This window comes from Nyctereutes procyonoides, unplaced genomic scaffold, assembly GCF_905146905.1.
Source record: "Nyctereutes procyonoides isolate TBG_1078 unplaced genomic scaffold, NYPRO_anot_genome, whole genome shotgun sequence".
Taxonomy (NCBI): domain Eukaryota; kingdom Metazoa; phylum Chordata; class Mammalia; order Carnivora; family Canidae; genus Nyctereutes; species Nyctereutes procyonoides.
Window position 1 is genome coordinate 27,763,756 of NW_026575049.1, and position 23,527 is coordinate 27,787,282.

General features: G+C 58.5%; 3 protein-coding genes across 4 annotated transcripts; all 3 read right to left on the bottom strand.

Moving 5' to 3' along the window:
* Window positions 1-487: 487 nt before the first annotated feature.
* GALR3 (galanin receptor 3) lies at window positions 488-4,156 on the bottom strand. Of its 2 annotated transcripts, XR_008664945.1 has the most exons (4): window positions 4,083-4,156; window positions 3,363-3,740; window positions 1,547-2,706; window positions 488-546 (listed from the first exon to the last, which is right to left on the bottom strand). XR_008664945.1 is itself a non-coding variant. In XM_055329102.1 (3 exons), exons 1-3 carry the CDS (start codon window positions 4,127-4,129, stop codon window positions 1,812-1,814), a joined length of 1,320 nt encoding a protein of 439 aa, XP_055185077.1. In that variant the 5' UTR covers window positions 4,130-4,156; the 3' UTR covers window positions 1,432-1,811. The 2 variants fall into 2 exon arrangements, 1 of the variants encoding a protein (XP_055185077.1); XM_055329102.1 differs by lacking the exon at window positions 488-546 and having other exon boundaries at window positions 1,432-2,706.
* Window positions 4,157-8,087: 3,931 nt separating this feature from the next.
* On the bottom strand, window positions 8,088-14,310 carry GCAT (glycine C-acetyltransferase). The gene is made up of 9 exons (XM_055329103.1): window positions 14,052-14,310; window positions 12,067-12,197; window positions 10,897-10,998; window positions 10,303-10,449; window positions 9,631-9,785; window positions 9,417-9,499; window positions 9,055-9,226; window positions 8,697-8,818; window positions 8,088-8,413 (listed from the first exon to the last, which is right to left on the bottom strand). The coding sequence occupies exons 1-9, from the start codon at window positions 14,245-14,247 to the stop codon at window positions 8,262-8,264; spliced, it is 1,260 nt and encodes a 419-aa protein (XP_055185078.1). The 5' UTR covers window positions 14,248-14,310; the 3' UTR covers window positions 8,088-8,261.
* Window positions 14,311-14,727: 417 nt separating this feature from the next.
* On the bottom strand, window positions 14,728-17,005 carry LOC129511265 (histone H1.0). The gene has a single exon (XM_055327794.1). The coding sequence runs from the start codon at window positions 16,650-16,652 to the stop codon at window positions 16,068-16,070; it is 585 nt and encodes a 194-aa protein (XP_055183769.1). The 5' UTR covers window positions 16,653-17,005; the 3' UTR covers window positions 14,728-16,067.
* Window positions 17,006-23,527: the final 6,522 nt, after the last annotated feature.

Below are 23,527 nucleotides of genomic sequence, written 5' to 3' on the forward strand. Positions count from 1 at the left end.
CACCGCCCCTTCCCCAGGCCTGGGGTCTCACGCAGGTTCAAACTGGCCCTGCCACTCCCTGGCCAGGTGATCTGACCTCTCTCCTGTCCCAGACGGAGGCTGTGGTGGGTCAGCCGCTTGTCCACCTCACAGGGCTGACCGGAGGAGTGGCAGTCCCGCTTGTTGGCCGGACCAAGCACAGCATAAGCACACCCGGGAAGATGTTCCCCATTCAGCTTTGAAGGCACTCACCTGTGTCGTGTGGTGAACTTTGTCAGATGGTTTAAGATGTTTCCCTGGGCTGCTGGGCCTGCCACGGGAGCCGTCGGTCGGGCCCAGTTAGGATCCCAACTCTGCTGTGAATTTGCCACTTGGCTTTGGTCAAGCTACCTGTTTCTACTGAAAGTGGAGGTCTCCTGTCTCCGAGGCACAGAGCAGCCAGCGGAGGTGTGAGTGGTGGCAACAGGGACGTAGAGGCCGTGCTGGGTGCTGTAGAAGTGGGCAGCATCACGCCCCTGCCATCTGAGAAACACTCCCACCGCTGCAACCTGAGCCAGCCATGGGAACCTTGGCAGACACGTGGTAGAAAGAGCACGGGACCTGCTGTCAGGCCCTTGTGCTGGGCCCCCCTGTGAAGGGTGACTGACACTCTGACCCCCAGGGTCTATGGCAGGTGGCAGGCAGTGAGAAGGACTCGGCAGCTGCCTACTGTCATGTCAGGGAGGGGCCTTCCCAGGGTGCCTAGCAGCCGGGAGGTGTGCCAAGGAGACAAGGAGGCCGAAAGGTCTCAGGCCTCTGCCTGAAGCTAATAAATATTATTGATGTGTGCGGAGGGGAGAGAGGGAGGGAAGTGGGTAGTTCTGCAACAATCGGGACTGATTTATTGGCTAATTAGGAGATTTCCAGAGCCACAGACTACCCTGCTGTGTGCATGGACAGGGAGAGAGAGGGCCACAGGGCAGCCAGGGCTGCCAGCTGGGACCCGAGTGTTGCTCAGTGTCTCACCTGAGCCAGGAGCACCAAGTGGCTGAAGGAATAATGCAAGGGGTTTGGGTCAGGCGACGGACCTAGGACTGCGCGGCTGGGGGGGATGCCCACAGGACTTGCTGGCCTGAGTATCTAAACAGAACAATCCTAAGGAAAGGGACTGGGAGCTCTCTGAGGTTTCCACAGCATCCAGTCAAGTCTGGGGAGCTGCCTGTTTAGGGAAGAGTGCTGATGCAGAACCAGAAAGAGCAGAGGAAAACCTTGGAAACGATGCAAACTGACAGCAGAGGCCCCAAAGGTGGAGAAGATGGTTCCATTGAGCAGGAAAAGCTAAATTGCAGTGGATCTGAATCCAACTTCTGCTAGACACTAGCTATGTGACCTTGGGCAAATCATTAAACCTTTTTTTTTTTTAAGATTTTATTTTTGAATAATCTCTACACTCAGGGGGCTGGAACCCACAACCCCTAGATCAAAAGTCATATGCGCCACCTACTAAGCCAGCCAGGTGCCCCCAATCGCTAAACCTTTTCTGATCCTTGATTTCTACATCTGTAGAAAGGGAACTAATTGTATCTACCTTGCAAAGCTGCTTTGATGCTTAGATTGAAGAACGTAGCACCGCAGAAAATCCACAGTAAATGCTTCATAACTATGCTGCTAGTGCGAAATTGCCCAGGACGCCGTCTGGAAGGGAGAAGGGGCCCGGTGAAGGGTAGCGGAGGAAGCCGCGCCTAGAAGGTGCTGACCAAGCTGGAGGCGTGGGCAGAGGCCTGCTCTCAGGCCGGCTGGCTGTGGCCAGACTCCAGACCCGGGGGGCTGCGCTTAGCTGGGGTGACCCAGTGTCACCATCCAGGGGTGTCCGCCGGGCTGGAGCCCCAGCTCGGCCAGGGCGCCTGGGGGGACTGCCGCCCGGGGTTGGGTTGGCGCCATCCGCCCGGTGGGGTCGTGCCCGGGGTCACCGGCACCGTGGAGGCGCACGAGGCTCGCTCGGGGCCCAGGGCGCACGGGGCTCGGCCAGCCCCTGCGGCGCGCGCGGCCTCTCCCCCGGGGGCCCCGCCGCGGCCGCCGCCCGCCGCCAGCCTCCCTCGAGGCCGGGCGTCCCCGGGGCGGCCGGCGGGGCCCGCGGTGGCGGGGCGGACGCGGCGGCGGGCGCGGTGGCGGCGGTGGCGGCGGCCGCAGGGCCACAGGCGGCGGAAGCGCGCGCGGAAGTGCCGCGAGGCGAGCGCGTAGACGAGCGGGTTGAGGCAGGAGTTGGCGTAGGCGAGGCAGTGCGAGGCCAGGCGGCAGGCGTAGGTGGCCGGGCTGAAGGCGAAGCGGCCGAACCAGAAGCAGAGGATGAGCGCGTGGTGCGGGCCCCAGCAGAGGGCGTAGAGCGCGGCCACCGCCAGCATGGCGCGCCCCGCGCGGCCCGTGGCCCGTCTCCGGGCCTCGGCCGCCGCGCCCGCGGGGCCCACGGCGGCCCACAGGAAGCGCAGCGTGCGCGCGTAGGCCAGGCTCACCACGGCCACGGGCAGCAGGTAGCCGGCGGCGAAGGTGGCCACGTCCAGGGCGCGCCGGCGCGCGTCCTCCCAGGCGGGCACGCAGAGCTCCAGCGCGCCGTAGCGCACCGTGCCGTAGTAGCTGAGGTAGGGCGCCGAGAAGAGCGCCGCCAGCAGCCACACCAGGCCCACGGCGGCGCGGGCGTTGCGCGGCGTGCGCAGGGCCCGCGAGCGCAGCGGGTGCCGGACCGCCAGGTACCTGCGGGCGGGCGGGCGCGGGTCAGCGCGGCGGGGGGCCGAGCGCCCCTCCGCCCCCGCCCCCGCGCCCCCGCCCCGCCCCCGCCCGGACGCTGCGCCGGACCTGGGGCCGCAGGCCTGGCTTTCCGGGTCTGGGCAGCAGGGGCGAGAGGGCGCCACCCGCCTGCAGGGGGCTGCAGGGTGAAGGGCATCAACGGGCCAAGCGCGTAGGGGGGTGCCTGGCACCCAGCAAGGCTGGGTTAGAGGCTCGGAGGGAAGGGACAGTCAGCCTGGCTTGGACCCCAAGTTCGGAACGACGAAGGCAGGGATGACCGCAGACCCGGGCAGGTGTGGGCAGTAATAAAACACCTGATGAATTCATTCATGTGTTCTCTTTGCCATTCATGCGACACAGGGCATCTACTACGTGTAGGGCTCTGTGCCCACACGTGAGACACAGAGATGGCCCCTGGAGGCTCACAATGGAGTGGGGGGAGGGCAGGATGGTCCCCTCAAGGACACTCTGCTGCCGCCCAGAGACTGGTTGGTGGGGGCCACAGAGCTGACCCTTCTCTCCCTCCCATTTCCTTTTTGGCTCCCCGTTCTCTCCTTCCTAAGGAATCTGTTCAGGTCTTCCCTCCCCAGCCCAGACCCAGCCAGGTCCCGGGCACAGCCCACCTGTCCACCGAGACGGCGGCCAGCGTGAAGCTGCTGGCATACATGGTGAGGTAGATGAGCAGGTGCACAGCCTTACACACGAGGGCCCCAAAGAGCCAGGCGTCCAGGGTGTAGATGGCGGCCTGGAAGGGCACGCAGCACAGGATGAAGCAGAGGTCGGCCACCGCTAGGTTGAGGATGAATAGGTCCGTAGTGCTGCCAGGCTCCTGCCAGGCGCTCGGGCTGGGCTGCAGCAGCACAGCCAGCACCAGCCCATTGCCCACTGTGCCCAGCAGGAAGATGAGGGCAAACACCACGGGCACTGCCACAGCGCCCACGCTCCCTGGGCTGTCTAGCGAGATGTTCTGTGCATCAGCCATCTCCCCATCTGATGGGCACCTGAGGAAAAGAAGCTGGAGTCTTCAGACAGGAGCCCCCCCGGCTCTGGTCACTCGACCCAGGGGTCTCAATCCAGGCCCCTGGCCTGGGCCCAGCCAGGTCTCCTGGGCATGGAGCTCATGGGGGTCGGGGATGGGAGTGGGGAGACGGCCAAAAGTTATCACTGAGCTCCCTCCACTTGTGCAAGCCTGGCACAGTTGCATATGCGTCTGAGGTGGGTTTCTCAGTTTCCTAGGGGACACTCCCATGAATTAGGTGATGGACACCTCCAGGCAGGATGGAGGGTGAGGACATGGCAGATGGGAGGGGGGCAAATCCAACCCAAGTTGCTGATATATCTACCTTACTTCTCCATGGGGGTTTGAAGCCCAGGGAAGAGTCTTGGACATGGGTCAAAGTCAGCAAGACTTGGGTGATATCCCCGAGTCATCATAAAGTCCAATTTAGTGAAAGCCTCACAGGGCACAGCAGGGAAATCCATATCAGTCGCTACGCCCTTTCTGCACGAGAGGAAATTGAGGCTCAGAGAGGGGACATGGGAGGTTAATATCACACTTTGAGTGGCAGATCTGGGGCTGTTACCACCCTGGTAGCCTGACGCCCAGGCTGGAGCGCTCATCTGACAGCGTGTTAACAGGTGGTACCTCTGACATTGTGCAAGTATGTGTGCGTGCATTTATGCAGGCTGTGCCCCCTCTCACACTTGCTCCACCCCACGGCCCAGATCGGCCACTACCTGTGGATCCCCTTGCATGCCTGGGATCTCTGGGTTGGTGGGACAAATTAAGGGCATGGTGGGGTTGGGGGGGGACGGGAAGGAAGGAGAGAAAAAAGGTAGTATCTGTGCCCCCAACCCGCAGCATGCAGCAAGCCCACCCTGCCCCGAAGCTCAGGATGGGCAGCACTCACCTCAACTCTGGGCACTGGGCCCTGCTTGGTCCTGGCTGAACCGGCCAGACTGGGGCTGCCTCTTGGCTCAGGGGCTACCCCTAGGCGCCTCCCTGCAGGTGCAGCTTTGCCTCCCACTTCTCCCTCTTCTCCTTTAAGGCACCTCCTCTGCCGAGCCAGACTTGGGCACTCCCTCCGGAGTAGACACTGGCCACCTCCTGCTCGGTGCCTGATTTCCCTCGGGTGGCATGCTCTTCTGCCTGGTTCTTTTCTACCTCCCTGCGTTGCATCTGCCTCTTTCTGCAGTGAGGAACCCATTGATCTCACTCTGAGATTCGCTTTGCAGTTAACCCCTCCGTGCCCAGGGCCCAGCCCATTCCTGGCACTCCCACCTCCTGCCTACTAACTCCCTCTCCATCTTTCCTCTCCCTGCCCCAAGTAGGGCTCTAATCCAAGCTCAGAAAGGATTCCTCATCTTGAATAGGGTGTCCTAGGCTAGGAAACCAGAATGAGTCTCTTTTCTGGAGACCAGATAGGACTCCTCCCCCCAGGCCCTGAAAATCCTGGGGCCCATCAGCTTTCCGAAGCTTATTTCAGAGGTTCTGTCTGGCTGGAGATGGAATGCTTTGGTGCCAATCCAGAGTTTGGCTTTAGCCTGAGGGCAATAGGAAACTAGTTAAAGTCTTAGAGCAGGGACATATTCTGCTTATTTAGTTTGTAATTAGTTTATTTTGGCCTGGGGTGAGGATGGAGAGAAGGGGAATTTTCTAGTGACTGATCTGTTAGAAGCCTCCTGTCCCCACAAAAGCCAGAGATTAATCGGTCTTGGTGAATGGCTGTGTGGTTCAGCCATGCACAGGGTTCTAGCCTGGAACTTTTGAAGGAGTAGGCCACGTGGCCAAATGCTTCCAGAGGGTTAGAGAGACTAGTCAGGGAGTGGGGTGGAGAGGGTAAGGTACACTGAATTTCATAACAGTGAGGTTGTCGGTAAACTGGACAAGTGTAGTGGAGACAGAACAATCTGCAATGAGTTAAGGGAGAGAAGAGGTAGTAGGGACTGCGTGTAGTCTTTCTAGAAGCTGGGACACTTTCTTGGGACCGATGGGGCCAGAACTTGCATTCAAGACCCAGGATGCTGGGGAAGGGACTCTTCAGGACTAGCTCCTCCCAGGACCCTGGGATTTTCCCCAGTGCTCAGAGGTATTTCTTGAAAGTCTGATGCCACTCACGCTAGATACAGAACATCCCTGGAATTCTTAGAAATATTCACTAAACGGAAGATACTAGGACTCATACCTACACTGCCCTGAATTCAGAGCTATCAGAATTGAATTAAGGAATTAGAATGGTAGAATGTCATGATCCATGGAGTGCAGAATTGTAAGATTCCAGCCCCCGAGCACCGGGGTTTTAGAATCCTTGACTGTCAGAGGTCTACCACCACCCTGAACTCTGAAAGCCCCCCAGATCCCTGGCACACTATCCTCCCTGTTTTGGGGAGCCTCCGGCCCAACCGGCTCCTGGCCCAGGGCAGGGCTCTGGATGGGCTGCTACAGGAGGGCGAGAACTCCCAGCAGGGCAAGGATAGCAGAGCCCCGAGGGAAGGAGCGGGGACGGGAGGGCGGAGGGAGGGCCGGTGTGGGGACGGCAGGAAGCACGCGTCAAGGTCGGGCCCCAGCGCGTCTCTGGCGCCCCCTCCTCCTCTTGCTCCGGGCACCGCAGCCTCGAACCTGGGGCCCCACGGGGGCGGCCTCGGGACGAGCTCCGGCCCGCGGGGGGGGGAAGGTGCGGCTGATCCGCGGCCCTTCGACTGTCGCGGGCGCCGGGCGGCCACCGGTACGCGCACCCAAAGCTGCCGCCGCGCCGGGGGAGCTTCCCACCAGCCCTTCCGGAGGGCGGCGGGCGGAGCCGGCACAGGTCGGCACGCAGAGCCGCTAGCTGACCCACGGGCGTGGCGCCGCCGCCGCAAGGCAGCCGCCCACGCCGGCCGCCAGGGGGCGCAGCGCCAGCGGTGGCGGCCGGGAGCCCCACTCTGGCTTGTCCTGCGCCGCGGGCGGTGGACCTGGGCCCGGGTTTCCGGCCCCGCAGGGTACGCCACACCTACCACTGGAACGCGTGGCTGGTGGCTGCTGGTGGCCACCCCGTGTAACCGCCGGCCGACGCCGGTCACGCGTGCATCAAGCCGCTGGCTTGGCCCGGGCCGGTGCCAGGCCTATGCCCTTGCCGCTGCAGCAGTGCGCCTGCGCCAGGCACACTACCCGATGGCGGCGGCCTGCGCCTATTGAGGCTGCTGATGTGGCCGAAGCAGTCCTCTTCCTTGGGCTGCCATCTCCCAGCACCCGGAGCTCCTGGTCCCCAGCTGCAAGCTCCTCCAGACCACAAGCTAGGATTCCCAGAATCCCAGAGTTAGGATCCCCGCAGCTCGCCCAGACCGGTCCAGGCTACAGGCAGGGCTGAGGTTCAAAGGCACGGAGAAGGGGGTCCCAGTTCCTTGTCGTGAATGAGGAAGGGCCTTCTCATCCTCTCTGCTCTACCTTCAGCAAGGTATGAGTTCCCCAAGGCTACACCACGCTGAGGCTGGAGCTGGGGTGAATCTGAGCCTATCCCACCTGGCCCCCCACCTCCAGTCCATAAAACCTAGAGGGGAGGCCAATGAAGAGACAAGGACCAGGGACAGCGACTCTGGGAAGGGGGTTCTCATCATGTCCACTAGGGGAGCAGCGAGTCCTACTTGGGGACAAGTGTGGATGGGGCCTTAGTGGCAGCGAATTGCCTATCCTTAGAGCATTGCCTGGGGGACTGCCCAGTTGAGTCCAAGGCCTGGATTCCGGAGCCTGGACTCACTGCGCTCCCTGGCGCCTGATCAACCGGCCACTAGACCTGGAGTGAGAGGGATGGAGGGACCCCAGCTGTCTATGTAACATTCATTCTTGGTAAAGTGCGGGAAACTGAGGCACACACAGGTGAAGGGGCTTGCCCAAGGCCACTGAGTCAGGGACAAAGTGGCATAGAATACATGGTTCCAGACTGTCAGGGGCTTTTCCCATAGTGACCCACATTTTTTCCTTTGGGGCTTGAATCCTCTGCCTCTCCTTCCACACATGGGTTTGGGTGCTCAGCTCCTCCTCATCTGGGCAGCTGTATGCCATCTTTTGGATGGGGAGTAGGAAATGAGGTGTTCTCCGGGGGCTGAAGAGTAAATGAGGTGGGAAAAGGCCTGCAGGGTTGGTGTGCAGCTGCCCTCTCCAGCAGCACAGAATCCAGTTGTGCCACATGGGAGCCCCTGCCTGTATTACCGGTGCTGCCTGGGTCTCATCTGCACCTGGGGTTAACCTCAGAGGTGGTCAGCACCGACATCTATCTACTCAGGAGCCTGCCCTCAGAGCCCCAGCTCTTGCCTGGTTCTTCAGCTGGTCACAGGGCTGGGCCTGCCCAGAGAGAATAAAGCACACCAACATGTCAGCCTGCTTCCACATTGTTGCTTGACACTCTTGACTACACACTTGGCCTACCCCAGCCCAGCCCAGCCCGAAGACTTTGAGAGGACTCAGTGCCTCAGGACTGGGCTGACCAAAGGGCCCCTCTGTCAATGTGGAGGGAGGGAGACCTTGGCTCTGCTTGTCACCAGCTGGGTCAGGGTAGTGCCCCATGCAGCCGCCCCACCTCCACGAAGGCCTCCACACAGCGGTCAATGTCCTCCTCGCTGTGCACGGCTGAGATCTGCACCCGGATCCGGGCCTTGTTCTTGGGGACCACTGGATAGCTGAATCCGATGACAAAGATGCCTGGTAAAGTAGAGAGGGTCAACCCGGGGCTCACCAAAGCTAAATAGGCTTTGGGAGGCATGACACATGGTGCCTACTCTCCTGAGGGTCACAGAGGGCAAGGGAGGCACCCAAGGTCTCACAGACATGAGACTGAGTCACAGCCTGGGATTTTCGGCTTGGACAGACAGCTGGTCTAAAAGGGGTAGTAGGGTGAGGGTATGGGGGAGCATTCACAGTATAGGGGTTCCCTCCTTTTTCCTCTTAGGACCCATAACTGGTCCTCTTGCCCCAGCTTCCTTACCTCGCTTTAGCATGTCATCTGCCATGCAAGAAGCCAGCCGAGCATCACCCAGCATCACAGGGCAAATGGGGTGACCGGCTCCCAAGATAGTGAAGCCAGCAGCCTCCATCTTACTGCGGAAACTGTGGACACAAGCTGGGTGTCACAGGGAGCCAGGGGGCTGTGGAGTGTTCACATGCACTCCTGATGGGCATGTGATCCAAGATCTGTGCCTGAGTCTGCAGGATGGGCCAACGGAGACAGATGCAGACCCAGAGAGGCAGATGGGGAGCCGGGCAGAGGAACAGGCAGACCAAAATGGGTGATGAAAACACAGCTCCCCCACCCCAGCCTGCCCCACCCCTTCCAGGCACCGCACCGCTGGGTCTTGGCTGCCATAGACTGGACAATGGCATTGCTCTCCATGAGTAGGTCCAGGGCCTTGGAGGCACAGCCTACGACAGCAGGTGGCAGACTGTTGGAGAAGAGGTAGGGCCGGGCGCGCTGCCGTAGCAGGGACACCAGGGGCCCAGGCCCCGTCGTGTAGCCCCCTGAGGACAAGGGGAGAAGGGTGGGAGTCAGAGGCCAGGTGCCAGAGCCTACCCCAGGGCCCTCCTGACAGGACAGTCCCTGCTGCTCTCTTCTGTATGGTCTCAGCTCTCCCTCCCCCACCTTCCCTGAGACTCCTCCAGGGACCTGCAAGTGGATAAGGGGACCCCAGGGGCACAACTCTGCAGGTACCTGAGGCTCCACCCAGTGCTTTCCCCAGTGTTGAGTTGATGATGGTGACCTGGTCCATCACGCCCAGCAGCTCATCTGTGCCTCTGCAGAAGGGAAGCTACCACTGTCACCACCGGCCACCCAAGTATCATGGGTTAGGTTAGGGGCTGACTTCCTGGTTTCCCACCCACCCTTAGAAGCCCAACCCAAGGCCCTAGGTGACGCATGCTCCCACCGTCCTGTGGCCCCCAGGAAGCCAGTAGCGTGGCATTCATCCACAAAAACCAGGGCACCATATCGAGAGGCAAGGTGGCAGATCTCCCGCAGGGGTGCGATGTCCCCGTCCATGGAAAAGGCCCCATCAGTGGCCACCAGGCGCAGTCGATGATTCTGCAGGGAAGCCATGGACAGGTGATGGCTCATGTCCAAAGTTGGGCCAAACCACCCATTCTCTATGCTGCTTGGGGCTCTAAGAGCTCACCCTGCCTAGTGTCTGGCACAGAAGCAGACACATAAGCATTACTGTGTTGGGGCTGGCACATCCTGGCCCCCATCTGTGCTTCCCTGAGCCTTGCCCACCTCTTCCAGGGCAGTCTTAGCCAGTGAGAGCAGCTCAGTCTCCCCTCCGAGAGGGAGGGTGTGATGGGGCCATTTCCATCCCTAAGCTCATCCCCCTTTATGCCTAGCAGGCCCTGCCACACATGAGGTGCTTGCTAAAAGTCAAGGCAGCATGGTACAGTGGAATAAAGCCCTGGGGCTGAGGGATTTGGATTCAAGCCTGTTTCCAACTTTCGTGTTCTTTGTCGTGAGTGCCAAGTTGGTCCCTCCAAGCCTCAGTTCATTCACCAGTGGCAAGGCTGAGGATAAGCCCAGTTCTCGTCCCTGGAACCCTTGGCCCTTGTCTTACCTGGGCCTCCTGCAGCTTGGCCTCCAAATCAGCCATGTCCAGGTGGCGATAGCGGTACTTATGGGCCTTGCACAGACGGATGCCATCGATGATGGAGGCATGGTTCAGCTCATCTGAGAGGACTGCATCCTGTGGGCTCAGCAGGGCCTGGAAGGAAGAAGGCAGTTGGGAGTGGATCTACTGCCCAACCACCTAGGGGTTCTCCCTCCCCATGTCTCCTGGTATAAAATTTCACTGCCATCCAGGGTCTTCCTCTGGGCAGGGAGGCAAGGAGCCCCTACCTGCCTCTATCTTGGTCCTCAGATTACCCTCCAGGCCTGGGCTGGACCAGGTCCCAGCCCCTATGAGAGCAGGTGAGAACATGTTTGGTAAGTCCCTGATCCCTGCTATCTCCAGCCTTCCTGCTGATATAGATTATCCCCCCAGGGCCCTGGAAGATTCCTCCTGGAGCACCTACCTGGCCTGACCTTAGCCTCCATATGAAATGGGCACTGGAACCTCTAGGCATCCTGCCAGCTTCTCCTGACTGCCCACTACCAAGCCTTCCACAGCCTAGCAGTCCTTACCAACTCCCACCTGAGGCCCCACACACACCTCAAAGAGGCCAGCGTTGGCATCAAAACAGCTAGGATACAGGATGGCATCCTCCCGCTGGTGGAAGCGGGCTATCTTTGCTTCTAGATCCTTGTGGATGCTCTAAAGAAACAGAGTGAAATAGGTGTTGATTCCTGCGGGGTCACATGAAACAAGTCCTGGGGACAGAGGCTTAGAGGGTCACAGACTCAGCACAGAAGGCCTACAGCCTGGGCCTTTCCCTTTCTTCACAACAAAGGTTTCTCCCCCACAGCCGACAGGAACTCGGCAGATGGTTCTCACTGAGGAATCAGGCTTGCTAGGTATCTCTTCCTGGTTGGATCTGCCTTTGTAACGGGGGTCTAATGTGGCATTATGGGTGACGGTGGCCAAGGCATGACATCTTCCTGACATCAGACTAAGTACCTTTTTTGGTTGCCTAATGGCGAAGAAAAGGATTATGTAAGCTCATTTGGGCCTCAAATTCTTGCGTCTGAAAGCTGTTCAGTCCAAGTGAGGGTTTTGTTGGGAAGCGCCCTGGCTGGGAGTTAGAGTTCTGCCTCTGATATTCATTTCATTGTCCCCTTTCTGGGAAGATGTGTAATAATAATCACAAGTGGTCAGGAGCACAGACTGTTGAGCCAAGCCACCTGGGTTAAACTCCTATCATAATAGGCTGTGTGCCCTAGGGTAAGACACTTAACTTCTCTGGGCTTCAGCCTCCTCATCTCTGTAACAGAGACAAGAATATCACCTATCACAACTGTTAGGAGCATTATCTTTTTTTTTTTTCCTGTTAGGAGCATTATCAAGTTAATATTTGTAATGCTCTTAATACATACGTGGTATATAGTAATCACTAGAAGTTTCACATTTGTATGTTTATTTTGTAACATTTACAAAATAAACTAATCAACATTTCTTGAGCGCTGCTATGTGCCAGGCACCGTTCTAAGGACTTTTGCATGCAGCTCGGAAAAGCGATGCTCAGAGAGGTCAGGTTTCTTTCGCAACAAAACAGAAGCCTGATCCTGGCCTTTCTGGTATACAGCTCCAGGCTAAGAGTGGGCCCCGGGATGAGCTGAGCTGGCCAAACCAGCCCTGCTGACTGGGGGAAGCAGCCCGTTGGAGTCAGAGCCCAGCACTAGGGACGAGGCACACCCACACTCCCCCGCAGAAGCCACTGTGTACCTGGGTCCCACAGATGAAACGGGTAGAGCTAAGGCCAGCTCCAAATTCCTCCAGGGCCTGCAGACCTGCCTGGATCACCTCAGGGTGGCTGCTCAGGCCCAGGTAGTTGTTTGCGCAGAAATTCAGTATTCCTGAGGTGGAGGATGGTGTGGACACAAAAGCTCAGGGCAAGAAAGGGCCTGGAAAAGCATCAGTGCCAGGCCCTGGGGACTCCGAGAAGCCACAAACCTGGATTCAGCCTTGAGGCGGCAACCACTGCACCATGTGATCCACTCTGGGGCAGAGGCCAGGACAGGGAACTAGGGGCCCCAGGAGGTACCGTATCCGACAACCACAGGAGAGGAAGGTATGGAACGGACCCTCAAGGTGGTACTTTGAGGGATAAGAAGTTTAAACTCTGGCTCTGACTCCCATTCCACCCAAAGGGGAACGTAGCCCTACCTCACAGGCTTCTCCTGTCCCCGAAGACTACCAGCAGCCCCTCATCTGGGCCTTGGTTCCCTCACAGGTCAAAGAGGGCTCAGGTGCCCACCCAGATGACTCTAATGCCTGCTATAGAATCATGTGCTTAAAGTCCAAAGTGAACACAGCTGACCTGAGGAGGAAACTAAGGCCCATAAAGGGCAAGGTTCACTCAGCGTGGGAGACTCAAAAGTAAGATGAGAACCTATGTCTCCCATTTTGATCTGCTCCAGGCTTCCCCCAGGCAAGGGCAGGGTGCGTGAGAGGGAAGGAGGGGTGGGAAGAGGCAGAGATTTTTTAGGACCTTGGTTTACAAATGAGTACAACAGCACCAAGGATCCCAGGCCTATTTCCTGAGCACACGGTGGGTTTGGGAGCCTGTTTATAACCAGGACCCACCTGGGGCCTGGCACAGACAAGATAGGTGGTGACTGCAGGTTAGATAGAAATGAGGAAGGCCTGGGTGTGCCTGGGTGGCCCCATTGGTGAAGTGTGTGCCTTCAGCTCTGGTCATGATCCCAGGGTCCTGGGATGGAGTCCTATATCTGGTTGCCTGCTCAGGGGGGAGCCTGCTTCTCCCTCTCCCTCTGCCCCTCCTCCCTGCTCATGCACGCTCTCTAATAAATAAAATCTTAAAAAAAAAAAAAAAGAAATGAGGAAGGCTCAGTGGGTCAATTCATGGTGTGATTTCTGCAGCAGCCAAGCCTTGCTCCCTGTGACTCTGGCCAGGAAGTTGGTTTCTCTGACCCATTAGCTGACCTTCCAGCTCCAGTATGGGGGAGCATGTGGACCAACGCCCAGCTAAGCCGGCCGCTAGCAGGGGCCTTTTTTTTTTTAAAGATTTTAAGATGTATTTATTCATGAGAAACACACAGAGACGGAGGCAGAGGGAGAAGCAGGCTCCACGCAGGGAGCCCGATGTGGGACTGGATCCTGGGACCCCAGGATCACGCCCTGGGGTGAAGGCAGATGCTCAACCGCCGAGCCACCCAGGGGTCCCTAGCAGGGGCTTTTGGGGACGCCATTTCACATCTCTGAGCTTCAGCGTCTTTAAAATGGGTTGTTATTCCCCCGTTTGGGGGTTTGCAGGAGTCCACGTGCAGCAGGTAGTGGAGACCCGCACAAAGCAGCAGGTGCAGAAATGCGGGGCTTCTGGCCGTGGCCGTCACCTTGGCACCGCCCTTCCTTGAAGCAGCCCGGTGGGAGCCAGCTGGGTGCCTCTCTTTTTCTCTCACGCTCTCACAGGCCCGGGTCTCACCCCAGCCCTACTCTCTGAGTGGAAAAGGTGCTCAAGGGCAAATCACCTCCCCCCGTGGAAACAGGTCTAGCGAGGTTCCAGTTAACACTGGGAAGCCCAAAGTCAGCCTGATAGATCGGGAAAGGTGCCAGCGGCCACGCGGGGCCACCCGCCAGGCGCCGCCCCGGCCGCCCCTCCGCCCCTCCGCCGTCCGTTCCAGCGCAGGCCCCGCAAGGGTCCAGGGACCCCCGGCCCGCTCCGACGACTCCCAGGGGCGGACGGTTACCTCCGGAGACGCCGTCCACGTGGATGCGCGGCCCCTGACGGGACGTAATGACCCGCTCGCTCTTCCAGGTGCCAGCCCCGCGGATGGCGCCCAGCTCCTCCTCCAGGACGCCACGCAGCTGGGTGAGCGCCGACAGCGCGCGGCGGCCGCGGGGGGCTGCGGAGGGAGCAGCGCGGAGCACGCGCCCGGCCCACATGGTGCCCGCTCCGCCCCAGCGCGCCCGCACTGCGCACTGCCCGCGGCCTAGCTGCCGCCGCCGCCGCGCCGTCGGGGTCCGGAGGCCGGGCCGCGGCAGCCAATCGGGGCGGGGGGGCGGAGTCCCAAAGGGGATTGATGGGTGCGCGGCGACTCCCCGTGGGGGAAGGGGAGGCGACCCCGCGGAGGGTGGCGCCTCAGGGCCCCGCCCACCAGCCGCCCGCCCTCTTCCCAGCCCCAGCCTACGCACCCAGCGCTCGCGGGGTAAGGAGGTGCAGCCGGGACCCCAAGGCGAGACCCTAGAAGCAGGCTGAGGCACGCTCTGCACCCTTCAGCGCCGTTTCCTGGTGCCCGTCCAACTCTTGGAGCCGGGCTCCACTCTCAGGTGCAAACGCGGCCGGATTCCACCCCAGCTCGCCGGCCCGATTGCTCCGCATTCGCCTCCGGCCATAAAAGTGAGGAAAAAAGGCACCGCTCAGGGTTTCCTTTTTTTTTTTCTATTTTATTTTAAAGTTTTAAAATTACAAAGACAGCAAATTCTTCCCGGCACAAATAACACTTGTTTAAAAAAAAGGGGAGTGGGGGGCGGACCACGCGCAAGTGCGCATTTTCCTATATTATTAAAAATAAAAGACGACTGTACAGGTTTTTTTCTCCCAGCTCCCGGGTGTGAGACGAAAGTACTAGCCCTAGATAGGTCTATATACATATACACACAGACACACAGACCTAGCTCTGTGAAACTACTTAGCAATTCAAAATCAACTGTAGTATGTCTTACCGTCCACTTCCCGCCCACTCCCCCCTCCCTCATCTACAACTACTTTTATAAAAGAGGCAAAAGTAAAGAGGTTGGGAGGTTTTTAAGTGGCAGGTGGCAGGTCTGGAGCCCCACCAGGCCACCAAGCAAAATCACCTCTTTCTTCTACAGGAGGAAACAAACAACCAGGGGAAAAGGAAAAAGTCCTCCTAGGATACAATCCAATTGTGTGGAAAAACCCAAGTTTTAACAGGGCACACTGAGGCACTTGGCTGAGTCCCCACCCTTCCCCCCAAATTTCCACTCCAGTTTAACAGGAGACTTTCTGAAGCCACAAAGACCCCCCGAATGGCTAGTTTCTAGCTGAGAGAAGCCACAGCTTCTGGGACCAGCTGTCATTTCGATCCCCTCCTTTTCTTCCCCAGGACAATAGGGAGGCCACAGGGGCACACTCACAGTGAGAAGGAAACTGGATTTGGACCCCCCACTGCTCACTATTGGAAGGTGGAAGTCAGCCCCCCCTCCCCAGGGTTTTTTTTTTTTTTTCCCCCACTTCCCTCCTTTGCCATCCAGCTGCTACCACTCCTCCCCTCTCCCCACCAAGGTTCTGGAACTCTCAGGGGTGTGCCACCTAGATTAGGCTGGTTGACCTTAAAGTACTCCTGCAAACCTTACCATTTCCGGGGTCCCCCTCATCTTGTCCCAACAAGCGGCCTTGCCCATTCTCCCCGCCCCTCTACCTTCATAGTGAACAAATCATCCAACCAAACAAAACACACAAGCCCACCCAAGTCCCTAAACCCATTAAGTAGATTAATAACAAGTCAACAAAACAAAATAGAAGTACATTCTCATCCTTAGGGATGAGAGTTGTGGCTGCTGTCTTTGAATGATTGGTTAAGGAGAAATGAATTATTCCCTAATTTCTGAGGAATCCAAATTCTGTCTCTTAGGAAGTCAGAATACAAAGAGGCAAATGAAGATCAAGAGAGAAGAAACGAGAAAAAGTATTTACAGAAAATAGGAGACAGGCAGGAGTGTCCACAAGAAAAGCCTCATTGTCACTTCTTCTTGCCGGTCCTCTTGGCACTGGACTTGGCTTTGGGCTTCACTGGTTTGGCCTTCTTAGGCTTGGATGCCTTGACCGGCTTGGCCTTGACAGTTTTGGGTTTTTTGGTTTTCTTGGGCGTGGCAGCCGGCTTCTTCTTGGCCTTCTTGACTGGGGTGGCTTTGGGCTTCTTGCTTGGGGCTTTGGAGGCAGCCTTCTTGGGCTTGGCTGCCTTCTTTGGCGCGGCCACCTTCTTGACTTCTTTCTTCGTCTTCTTGAAGGCCACTGACCTCTTGGGCTCGTCGCTTTTGGCCAGCCGGAAGGACCCCGAGGCACCCACCCCTTTGGTCTGCTTGAGGACCCCAGTGGTGACCAGGCGCTTGATGGACAACTTGATCTGCGAGTCAGCGTTCTCACCCACCTTGTAGTGGCTCTTGATGTACTTCTGGATGGACTGGCGCGAGGAGCCAGCGCGGTTCTTCTCTGCCTGGATGGCAGCCACGATCATGTCTGAATACTTGGGGTGGTCTGTGGACTTCTTGGAGGCCTTGGCCCGCTTGGGCTTGGCCGCAGGCGTGGACGTAGAGTTCTCGGTCATGGTGGCCTGTCTGGTCCTGCTGTCGAAGGAGGAGCCTTCCAAAGGGCCAGCCCTCGTCGGAGGCCGAGGAAAGCCTTACTCGGGATCTGCTCTGGCGCTCCTCCTGACTCCCGGGCCGGGCCGGGCCCGGCTCTCGGGGACCTGCCTCGGGGCGCGGGAGGACTCGCGGGAGGACTCGCCGGGCCGGGTCTGCGCGGCCCAGCCCCGCCGCTCTGTCGGTCGGTCTCGGCGCCCGGCTCGGGCTCGGGCTCGGGCTCCGGCTCCGGCTCGGGCTCAGGCTCTGCCTCTGCCTCTGCCTCTGCCTCTGCCTCCGCCTCCGCCTCCTCTGCCTCCCTATTCCCAGCTCCGCGTCTGGCGCTCGGGCGGCGCATCCGGGTATTTAGCGGCGGCGGGCGGACCGCGGTGAGGACAGGGCTGCTGGCTGCCTGCTCCCGGCCCGGAATGGCGCCGCGCCGCCGCCATCTGTGTTTCTTCCGCCCAGCAAATCCGACCTTTCCCCCCGGCCCGGGCCCTCCCGCTCCCCGCCGCCGCGCGGGACCGCTGCCTGGCTCCCTGGGCTCCCCCGCCGGGCATCCCGCCGGCCCGGCCGCCGCCCCCCGCGCCCGCCACGCGCCCCAAACGGCGCCGAGGACCGCTGCTGCGCCTGCACATTTCCCCTTTGCGGGGGGCTGGCTCTGCGGGGCCGGGGGGCCCCGGTGCGGGAAACCCCCCGTAGCAAAGCTCCCCCCTGGGGCTACCGGGGGCCCCGTCCCCGGGCCGCGGCGGGACCCCCCAGCCCGGCGGAGCGGCTGGAAAGCGGCCCCAACTAACACACGCTGCCCCGAGCCGGGCGACTCCCAGCCGGGCCGAGCCGGGACAGGGGGGAGGGGTCGCTCCCCCGGGGTCCGGTCACCTCTCGGGGGGGTCACCCCACCACTGGGCCCCTCGCACCCCTGCCTCTTCTCTGTCCTTGGGGCCCCTGAGCAAACTTTCCCTGGAAGAGTTGGAAGGGCACTTTCAAACTTTGTCCCTTCCCCCTCCTCGGCAGGCTCTCCCCCAGCCTGCCCCCCACCCCTGCGTGGGGGTTCCCTCCCGGGGCCGAACCCCCGGCACTGCCTGGGACCCCCCAGGGAGTGAGGGCGGGTCTCCGGAGTCCTCTCCTCTCAAAGACCCCCACATCGCCCGCATATCCTAATCGGGAATGCATTTATATGCCTCTTTCAGCCTAGGAGTTTCGGGGTCTCCGAGACAGAACCTTGCTGCCCCCACCCCCGAGGCACGGCCTGGGGGTCAAGTCCCCCTCCCAAGGTCCCTTGAAGGCAGTGGGGGGGCGGGCTGCAATGCAGGAGCTGTCCCAAAGGCTCCAACCAGAGACTTGTCCTGGGGGCCCTTGGGATGAAAAGAGGCCCTGGTGCTTTGGGAACTTGGGGAAACGGCGCTGGGGGCGGGAGGTGGAGGAGGGGGTCTCGCTCCTGGGGTCCTGACTAATCCTCTGAAAGTGTGCAGTTGCCCAGAGAGCCGTGGCCGGGACCACCGCCATTTTGCTGGGAGGCTGGGATGTCTTTGTTAAAATGTATACATCTTTGCCCCGCTGCTGGGCAGGTATAGATGCGGGACAAGGGGCGTCACCCTCTGAAGGGAGTCTTGAGGGGCCTCCGAGGGACTTTAGGGGCCAGAGGCCAGCAGAGGGGACCCCAGAGTTCCGGGGACCCCTTGTCCATGACACACATCCTAATCACGTGCAGAGCCCACTTGGCAGTGGCCCTGGGTTGAGATTCTGGGATGCTCCGGGCCCCCTCCCGCAGCAAACCGCGGCTTTTATTCCCTAAGCAGAGAGGCCAGGCACTCCTTATTTAAACAATACCCTGGGAGTGGGGGTTTATAGCTGGTCAAAATGATGAACGTGTCTCTGGTATAGTCCGGGAGCTGTTTGCAGACACTGGCTGTTGGGAAGGGGAGTGGGGGAGGGTTAGGAGGGTTTGGGTGGGGGATGGGGGGGTCGTTGCTGCGGGTGGGAGGAAGGGCTCCTACAGGACTTGGGGCGTCTCTGAGGCCAGAAAAATTAATAGGCTTCCCCCCACATACACCAAGGGATGGATTAATCCAAATGATTGGGGAGGCGAGAGAGAGAGAGAGAGAGAGAGAGAGAGAGAGAGAGAGGCCTGAGACTTGCTATCAGATGCCTTCTTGGGGCTTATCTCGGTGGCACAGGCAGGGAAGGGAAGCCACTAAGGGCCAGGTTAGTTCAAAAGGTCAAGGTTCTTATTTGGATGATGTCAATTACCCGAAAGTTCCCTGATTTGAAAACAGCATTCTGGTGGGCTTGTTTTGGCTATTTACAAAGACAATTCTAATTCCCACCAAGATCTGCACGGGAAAATAGGCAATCCAAATAGCCACCACCCCGGCCGAGATGTGTACACACACCCCTCCCACCCCCGCCACGACCCTGGGTGTCTGAAAATAAGGACTAGATGAATCCTTTGGCACGATGATGAAATCATTTTATTTACACAGCGCCGTACAGTTTGCAAAGTGCTTGCTCTCCACTCGGTTCTGGATTCTTTGCGCCTCCAGCCTGGGGAGGCAGCCAACCTGATCACTCCCCCAGTGATCCCCATTTTACCGGGGAGGCCGCGGGACTCGGAAGGATGGATGTGGGGGCGCACCTGAGGCTCAGCTCCCGGCGCCCCCAGGCCTTCATTTTGTAGCTCTCACATCCCATATGCCTGCCCATCCCAGAGACCTGTAAATTCTCGCCGGGAACTGAAGCCAGAAGTGGAGGGGAGGGGTCGCTACGGAGCCGCGGGGGGCTTGCCGCCTGCGGACAGCCTACGTCCAGCCCGCGAGATTCACCGCCCCAAACCGCCCCCAACCCCCCAGTACGGGAGAATTGGCGAAGGGAGGGGGCCGGGACTTGGGCGCAGAGGCCGACGCCGAGGGGGACACGATGAGGAAAGGCTGCCTCCAGATTGGCTTGGCCTCACCTCTCCTGCCTGACACTGCAGGGCCTGGGGGCTTCTAGACTCCGGCCCGCCGGGTACCTCCGCAGGGCGCTGTCGGGTCCGCACCAAGTGCCGAGCGGTTTTCCGGCCGGTCGACTGCGAAACTCGCCCCCCCCACCCCCGCCCCCTTTAACGCGAGCCCTTTAAAAACCCGGGAGCCACAGAGCTGCGGGCAATTCCTCCTGGGAAATGTAGTCCCCGGGCGCCGAGCCCCTGCACAGTTCCCCCATCCCCCGCCCCGCCCGGGACCCTCCCGAGCCTCGGAACCGCCTATCAGCCCCCCGCGTGGGGCGGGGGTCAGACCTCACCTGTCCCGTTGCTCGGGGAGGGGCCCAGGCCTCCCCGCTCTTTTTCCACCTGTCAAAAAAAGGCTTCAGTGTTTCCACCTGTAAAAAGGTGAAAGGTGGTCATCTGTCCTACCTACCTCTGGGCTTGTTTTAAGGGTGGAATGAAATCCTATATGGAAAAGCGTCAATTGCGTTAGAATGCCAGCGGTCACGTTTTTCTAACGTTCGTATGTTTGCATGTGCCAGGCTCTATTAAGCCCTTGGTACACACCTAACATCTCCATTTTTCAAGGAGAGGTGTAGAATGACTTGTCCAAGGTGGGTCAGCCCGAAGGAGGGTGGCAGGGCGACACTCCCAAGCCAATGACTCCCACGGCACCACCTGTGGTCTCATGAGACCTTGCAAGACACACACTCATTCTGGGTTTTGGAACCTTAGGGTATTCACTTGATAAATGCCAGGCACTGGGGCAGGCACTGGGATATGGCTGTGAACAAGAGATAAGAGATTCCTGCCCTTGTGGAACTGACGTCTCATTGAAAAAATATATAAGCAATAGACCAAATAAAGAAGTCAGTTATACAGTGTGTTGGAAGGCCATAATTGCAAAGACAAAATTAGAGCAGGGTAAGGGGGAGGTGATGGGCAGTGTTAAGAGGAGGTGGTTTGCAGTTTTCAATGGGGTGGTCAGAGAAGGGCTCAGTAAGAAGCTGATGTGAGCAAAGATTCAAAGGAGGTGAGGGAAGGAGCCATTCTCATTCTTGGAGGAAGAATCTTCCAGGCAAAGGAAACAGCCAGTGCAAAGGTCCTGTGGCAGGAGTGTGTCAGGTGGCTGCATTAAGGAGGACAGCAGGAGAAGAGGAATTTTAAAAAGGTAAGAGTTGGAGAAGTAAATGAGGCACAGGTCAGAGGGGGTTTTTGTGGGACTTTGGCTCTTACTTGAATGAGATGGGAGCCATTGGAGAGTTTTGAGCCGAGGAGGACATGATGGGATCCAGTCAGTTATCAACCCTGGTTAACTCTGGTTGCTGTGTAGACGCTGCAGAGGGCAAGGACAGAAGCAGGGTTAGGAGGTGATTGTGATAATCCAGGTGAGAGATAATGGTAATTTGGCCCAGGTGGCAGCAGTGGAGGGGGTGGGAAGTGGTCAGGTCTCAGGGGCACCCCAAGGACAAGAGGAGACTCCTAAGTCTGCAGTGCCGGGAGTGTGCAGCCTCAGATGCATATTTGGGAGCTGTCGTAGACAGCTGGCATTTAAAGCCCTGAGCTGCACGTGATTAGAGGGAGAGCAGACAGGAAGAGGACAAAGGACCAGGCCTGGGGACACCGACATTAGGAAGTGGGAGTGAGGAGGAGCCATCAGCAGAGAAAAACAAGAAGGAGCTACCAGAGAGTTGAAAGGCAAACCAGGGGAGGAAGGGTGTTCTGGAGGCCAGTGAGGAGGGAGAGCCCAACCTGCCCGATGCCACCAGCCAGTCATCTGCCCTCCTGGCACAGGTGTTGCCCTCGTCTGGAGAATGAAGATGTTGACCAGAAGGTCCTCAAGAGCCCTTCCAGGTCTCTGGGACTCAGGTAGGACTGGGGTGGGGGGGCACAGGTTCATCCCCCAGCTTTTAAACATATCTCCTTTAGGGACAAGAGGAAATAAAGACCTTGGCAAGAGGCTTGGGATGAGGGAGGATTCCCAGAAGAGAACACAGGAGCGGGGCTTTGAAGGATGAAAGGAATTCCCACAGGTAATGGGGGCAGGTGGCAATGCAAGTCAGATGGAATGGCAGGAGTGAAGGCGTGGCCATGGGAATGTAGGCGACTTCACAGGCAGAAGGGAAGTGACCGAGGGGCTCAAGCCAAGATCCAGCAGGACTGGGATCCAGGCCTCACAGCTGGGCAGAGAGGGCATGGAATGTTTTTGTGCAAGGAAAGGAGTGTGCGTGACACGATCAGGCTGGCGTTTATGTATGTATATATGTGTATATATGTATGTATGTACGTATGTAAGTAAGTTACCAAGCTCTGCGCCCAGTGTGGGGCTTGAACTCATGACTCTAAGATCAAGAGTTGTGAGCTCTACTGCTGAGCCAGCCAGTGCCCCCAAGGTGGACATTTTAGAAGATACGTGGGCTGCAGCGTGATGGTAGGCCTGAAGGCGAGTGTGCAATCAGGTGTGGAGCAGCGTTGCCAGCTGTGGGCATGGAGAGGAGGTGCTGGATTTCATTTAAGAGGTCAAACCAATGAGTCTCAGAAGGATGAGTTTGAGCAAGCTGAAGGTGTGAATGGGCTGTCAGTAGGGGAGAGGGCAACTCTGGCCACATAGGGCTTGCAGAGCCTGGAGGGCTCCAGGTAGAGGTGTCTGGAGGCAGCTGGATGAAGAGTCAGGGACTCAGGAGAGAGATTGGGGCTGGAAACCAGGAATTGGAAGGGTTTGCAGCAAAGTGCTGCCATTCCCAAGGGAAGTGTGGAGCGAGAGGACCATGGTCCCTGAGATCCCAGCATGTTGGCATCAGGTGGTGGAAGAGGAGCCAGCCACAAATACTGGGGACCCTATCCTCTGGAAATCTTAGCCAGGCTCTAGGTTCAGCCCCTGGAGTGTGTTCTCCATGAGGCTGTGCTGACTTCCCAGCCTCCCCTGCTCTAAGCACTGTCTCCAGAGCCTTCTGTCTTGCCATGTAGCTCAGTGGTTCTCAAAGGGAGGCGGTTTTGTGTCCCCAAGGACATCTGGCAATACCTGGACACATTTTTGATTGTCACAGTGGGGGGTTGCCTCTGGGAGCTAGTGGAAAGAGGCCAGGGATGCTGCTTTAGCATCCAACAAGGCACAGAACAGTGCCACCCGCCCCCACCCCCAACAAATTGTCCAGCCCCAAATGTCCATAGTGCCAAGGTGGAGAAAATGTGATATAGTCAGAGAAAATCTGGGAGGTCCGGAGTGCCATGAGGGTGGGAGATCCTACCTCACTTGTCCTGTCCGTCCCCAAACTGAATATAGGGATTTCCTTATCAGAGACCCTCAGAGGATGTTAAGTGCCACAGTATGAGCTCAGATGCATCCTGCCCCTGGGATGGCCAGCACGTAGCACGTGGTAGTGTGTGCCAAGCACTGGCCTAACTTAAGACTCATTAAGTCCTTCCAGCACTACTGAGGGGTGGACTATCATTACCCCTGACTTTACAGATGGGAAAACAGAGGCAGAGAGAAAGTAGCATGCCCAAGGTCACACAGCCAGTGTGTGGCAGAGCCGGATTTCAAACTGAGGCACATCTAACATCAAGTGCCTACGGCTTTGCTCAGCTGCTTCGTCTTAAAGAGCACACGCAGAAGGAAATGAGCAGTGGATGGGGTCCTCGGGCCAGGCTGATGGCTCAGGGGACAGGGGCCCCGTCACATCACCTGTGGCCATCCTTCCTGCTCTTGCAAGTTCACCAAATGAACAGATTATCATCATTGTCCTTAAGTCAAGGAGCCCTTACTTAATTCCACTGAATGAATGGTGTGTCCCTTCCTTTTAAACAGATTACCTGGGACGTGTGGGTGGCTCAGTGGTTGAACATCTGCCTTTGGCTTAGGGTGTGATCCCAAGGTCCTGGGATCGAGTCCTGCATTGG

Coding starts and splice junctions, on each gene's coding strand:
- LOC129511265 (XM_055327794.1), bottom strand. CDS start 16,652: ATGACCGAGAACTCTACGTCCACGCCTGCGGCCAAGCCCAAGCGGGCC.
- GCAT (XM_055329103.1), bottom strand. CDS start 14,247: ATGTGGGCCGGGCGCGTGCTCCGCGCTGCTCCCTCCGCAGCCCCCCGC. Junction 9,227..9,416: donor AGCACTGGGTGGAGCCTCAG/GTACCTGCAGAG, acceptor CCTTGTCCTCAG/GGGGCTACACGACGGGGCCT. Junction 8,819..9,054: donor ATGGCAGCCAAGACCCAGCG/GTGCGGTGCCTG, acceptor TTGTGTCCACAG/TTTCCGCAGTAAGATGGAGG.
- GALR3 (XM_055329102.1), bottom strand. CDS start 4,129: ATGTCCAAGACTCTTCCCTGGGCTTCAAACCCCCATGGAGAAGTAAG. Junction 3,741..4,082: donor AACCCCCATGGAGAAGTAAG/GTAGATATATCA, acceptor TCTTTTCCTCAG/GTGCCCATCAGATGGGGAGA. Junction 2,707..3,362: donor GCCGCCGTCTCGGTGGACAG/GTGGGCTGTGCC, acceptor GCCCGCCCGCAG/GTACCTGGCGGTCCGGCACC.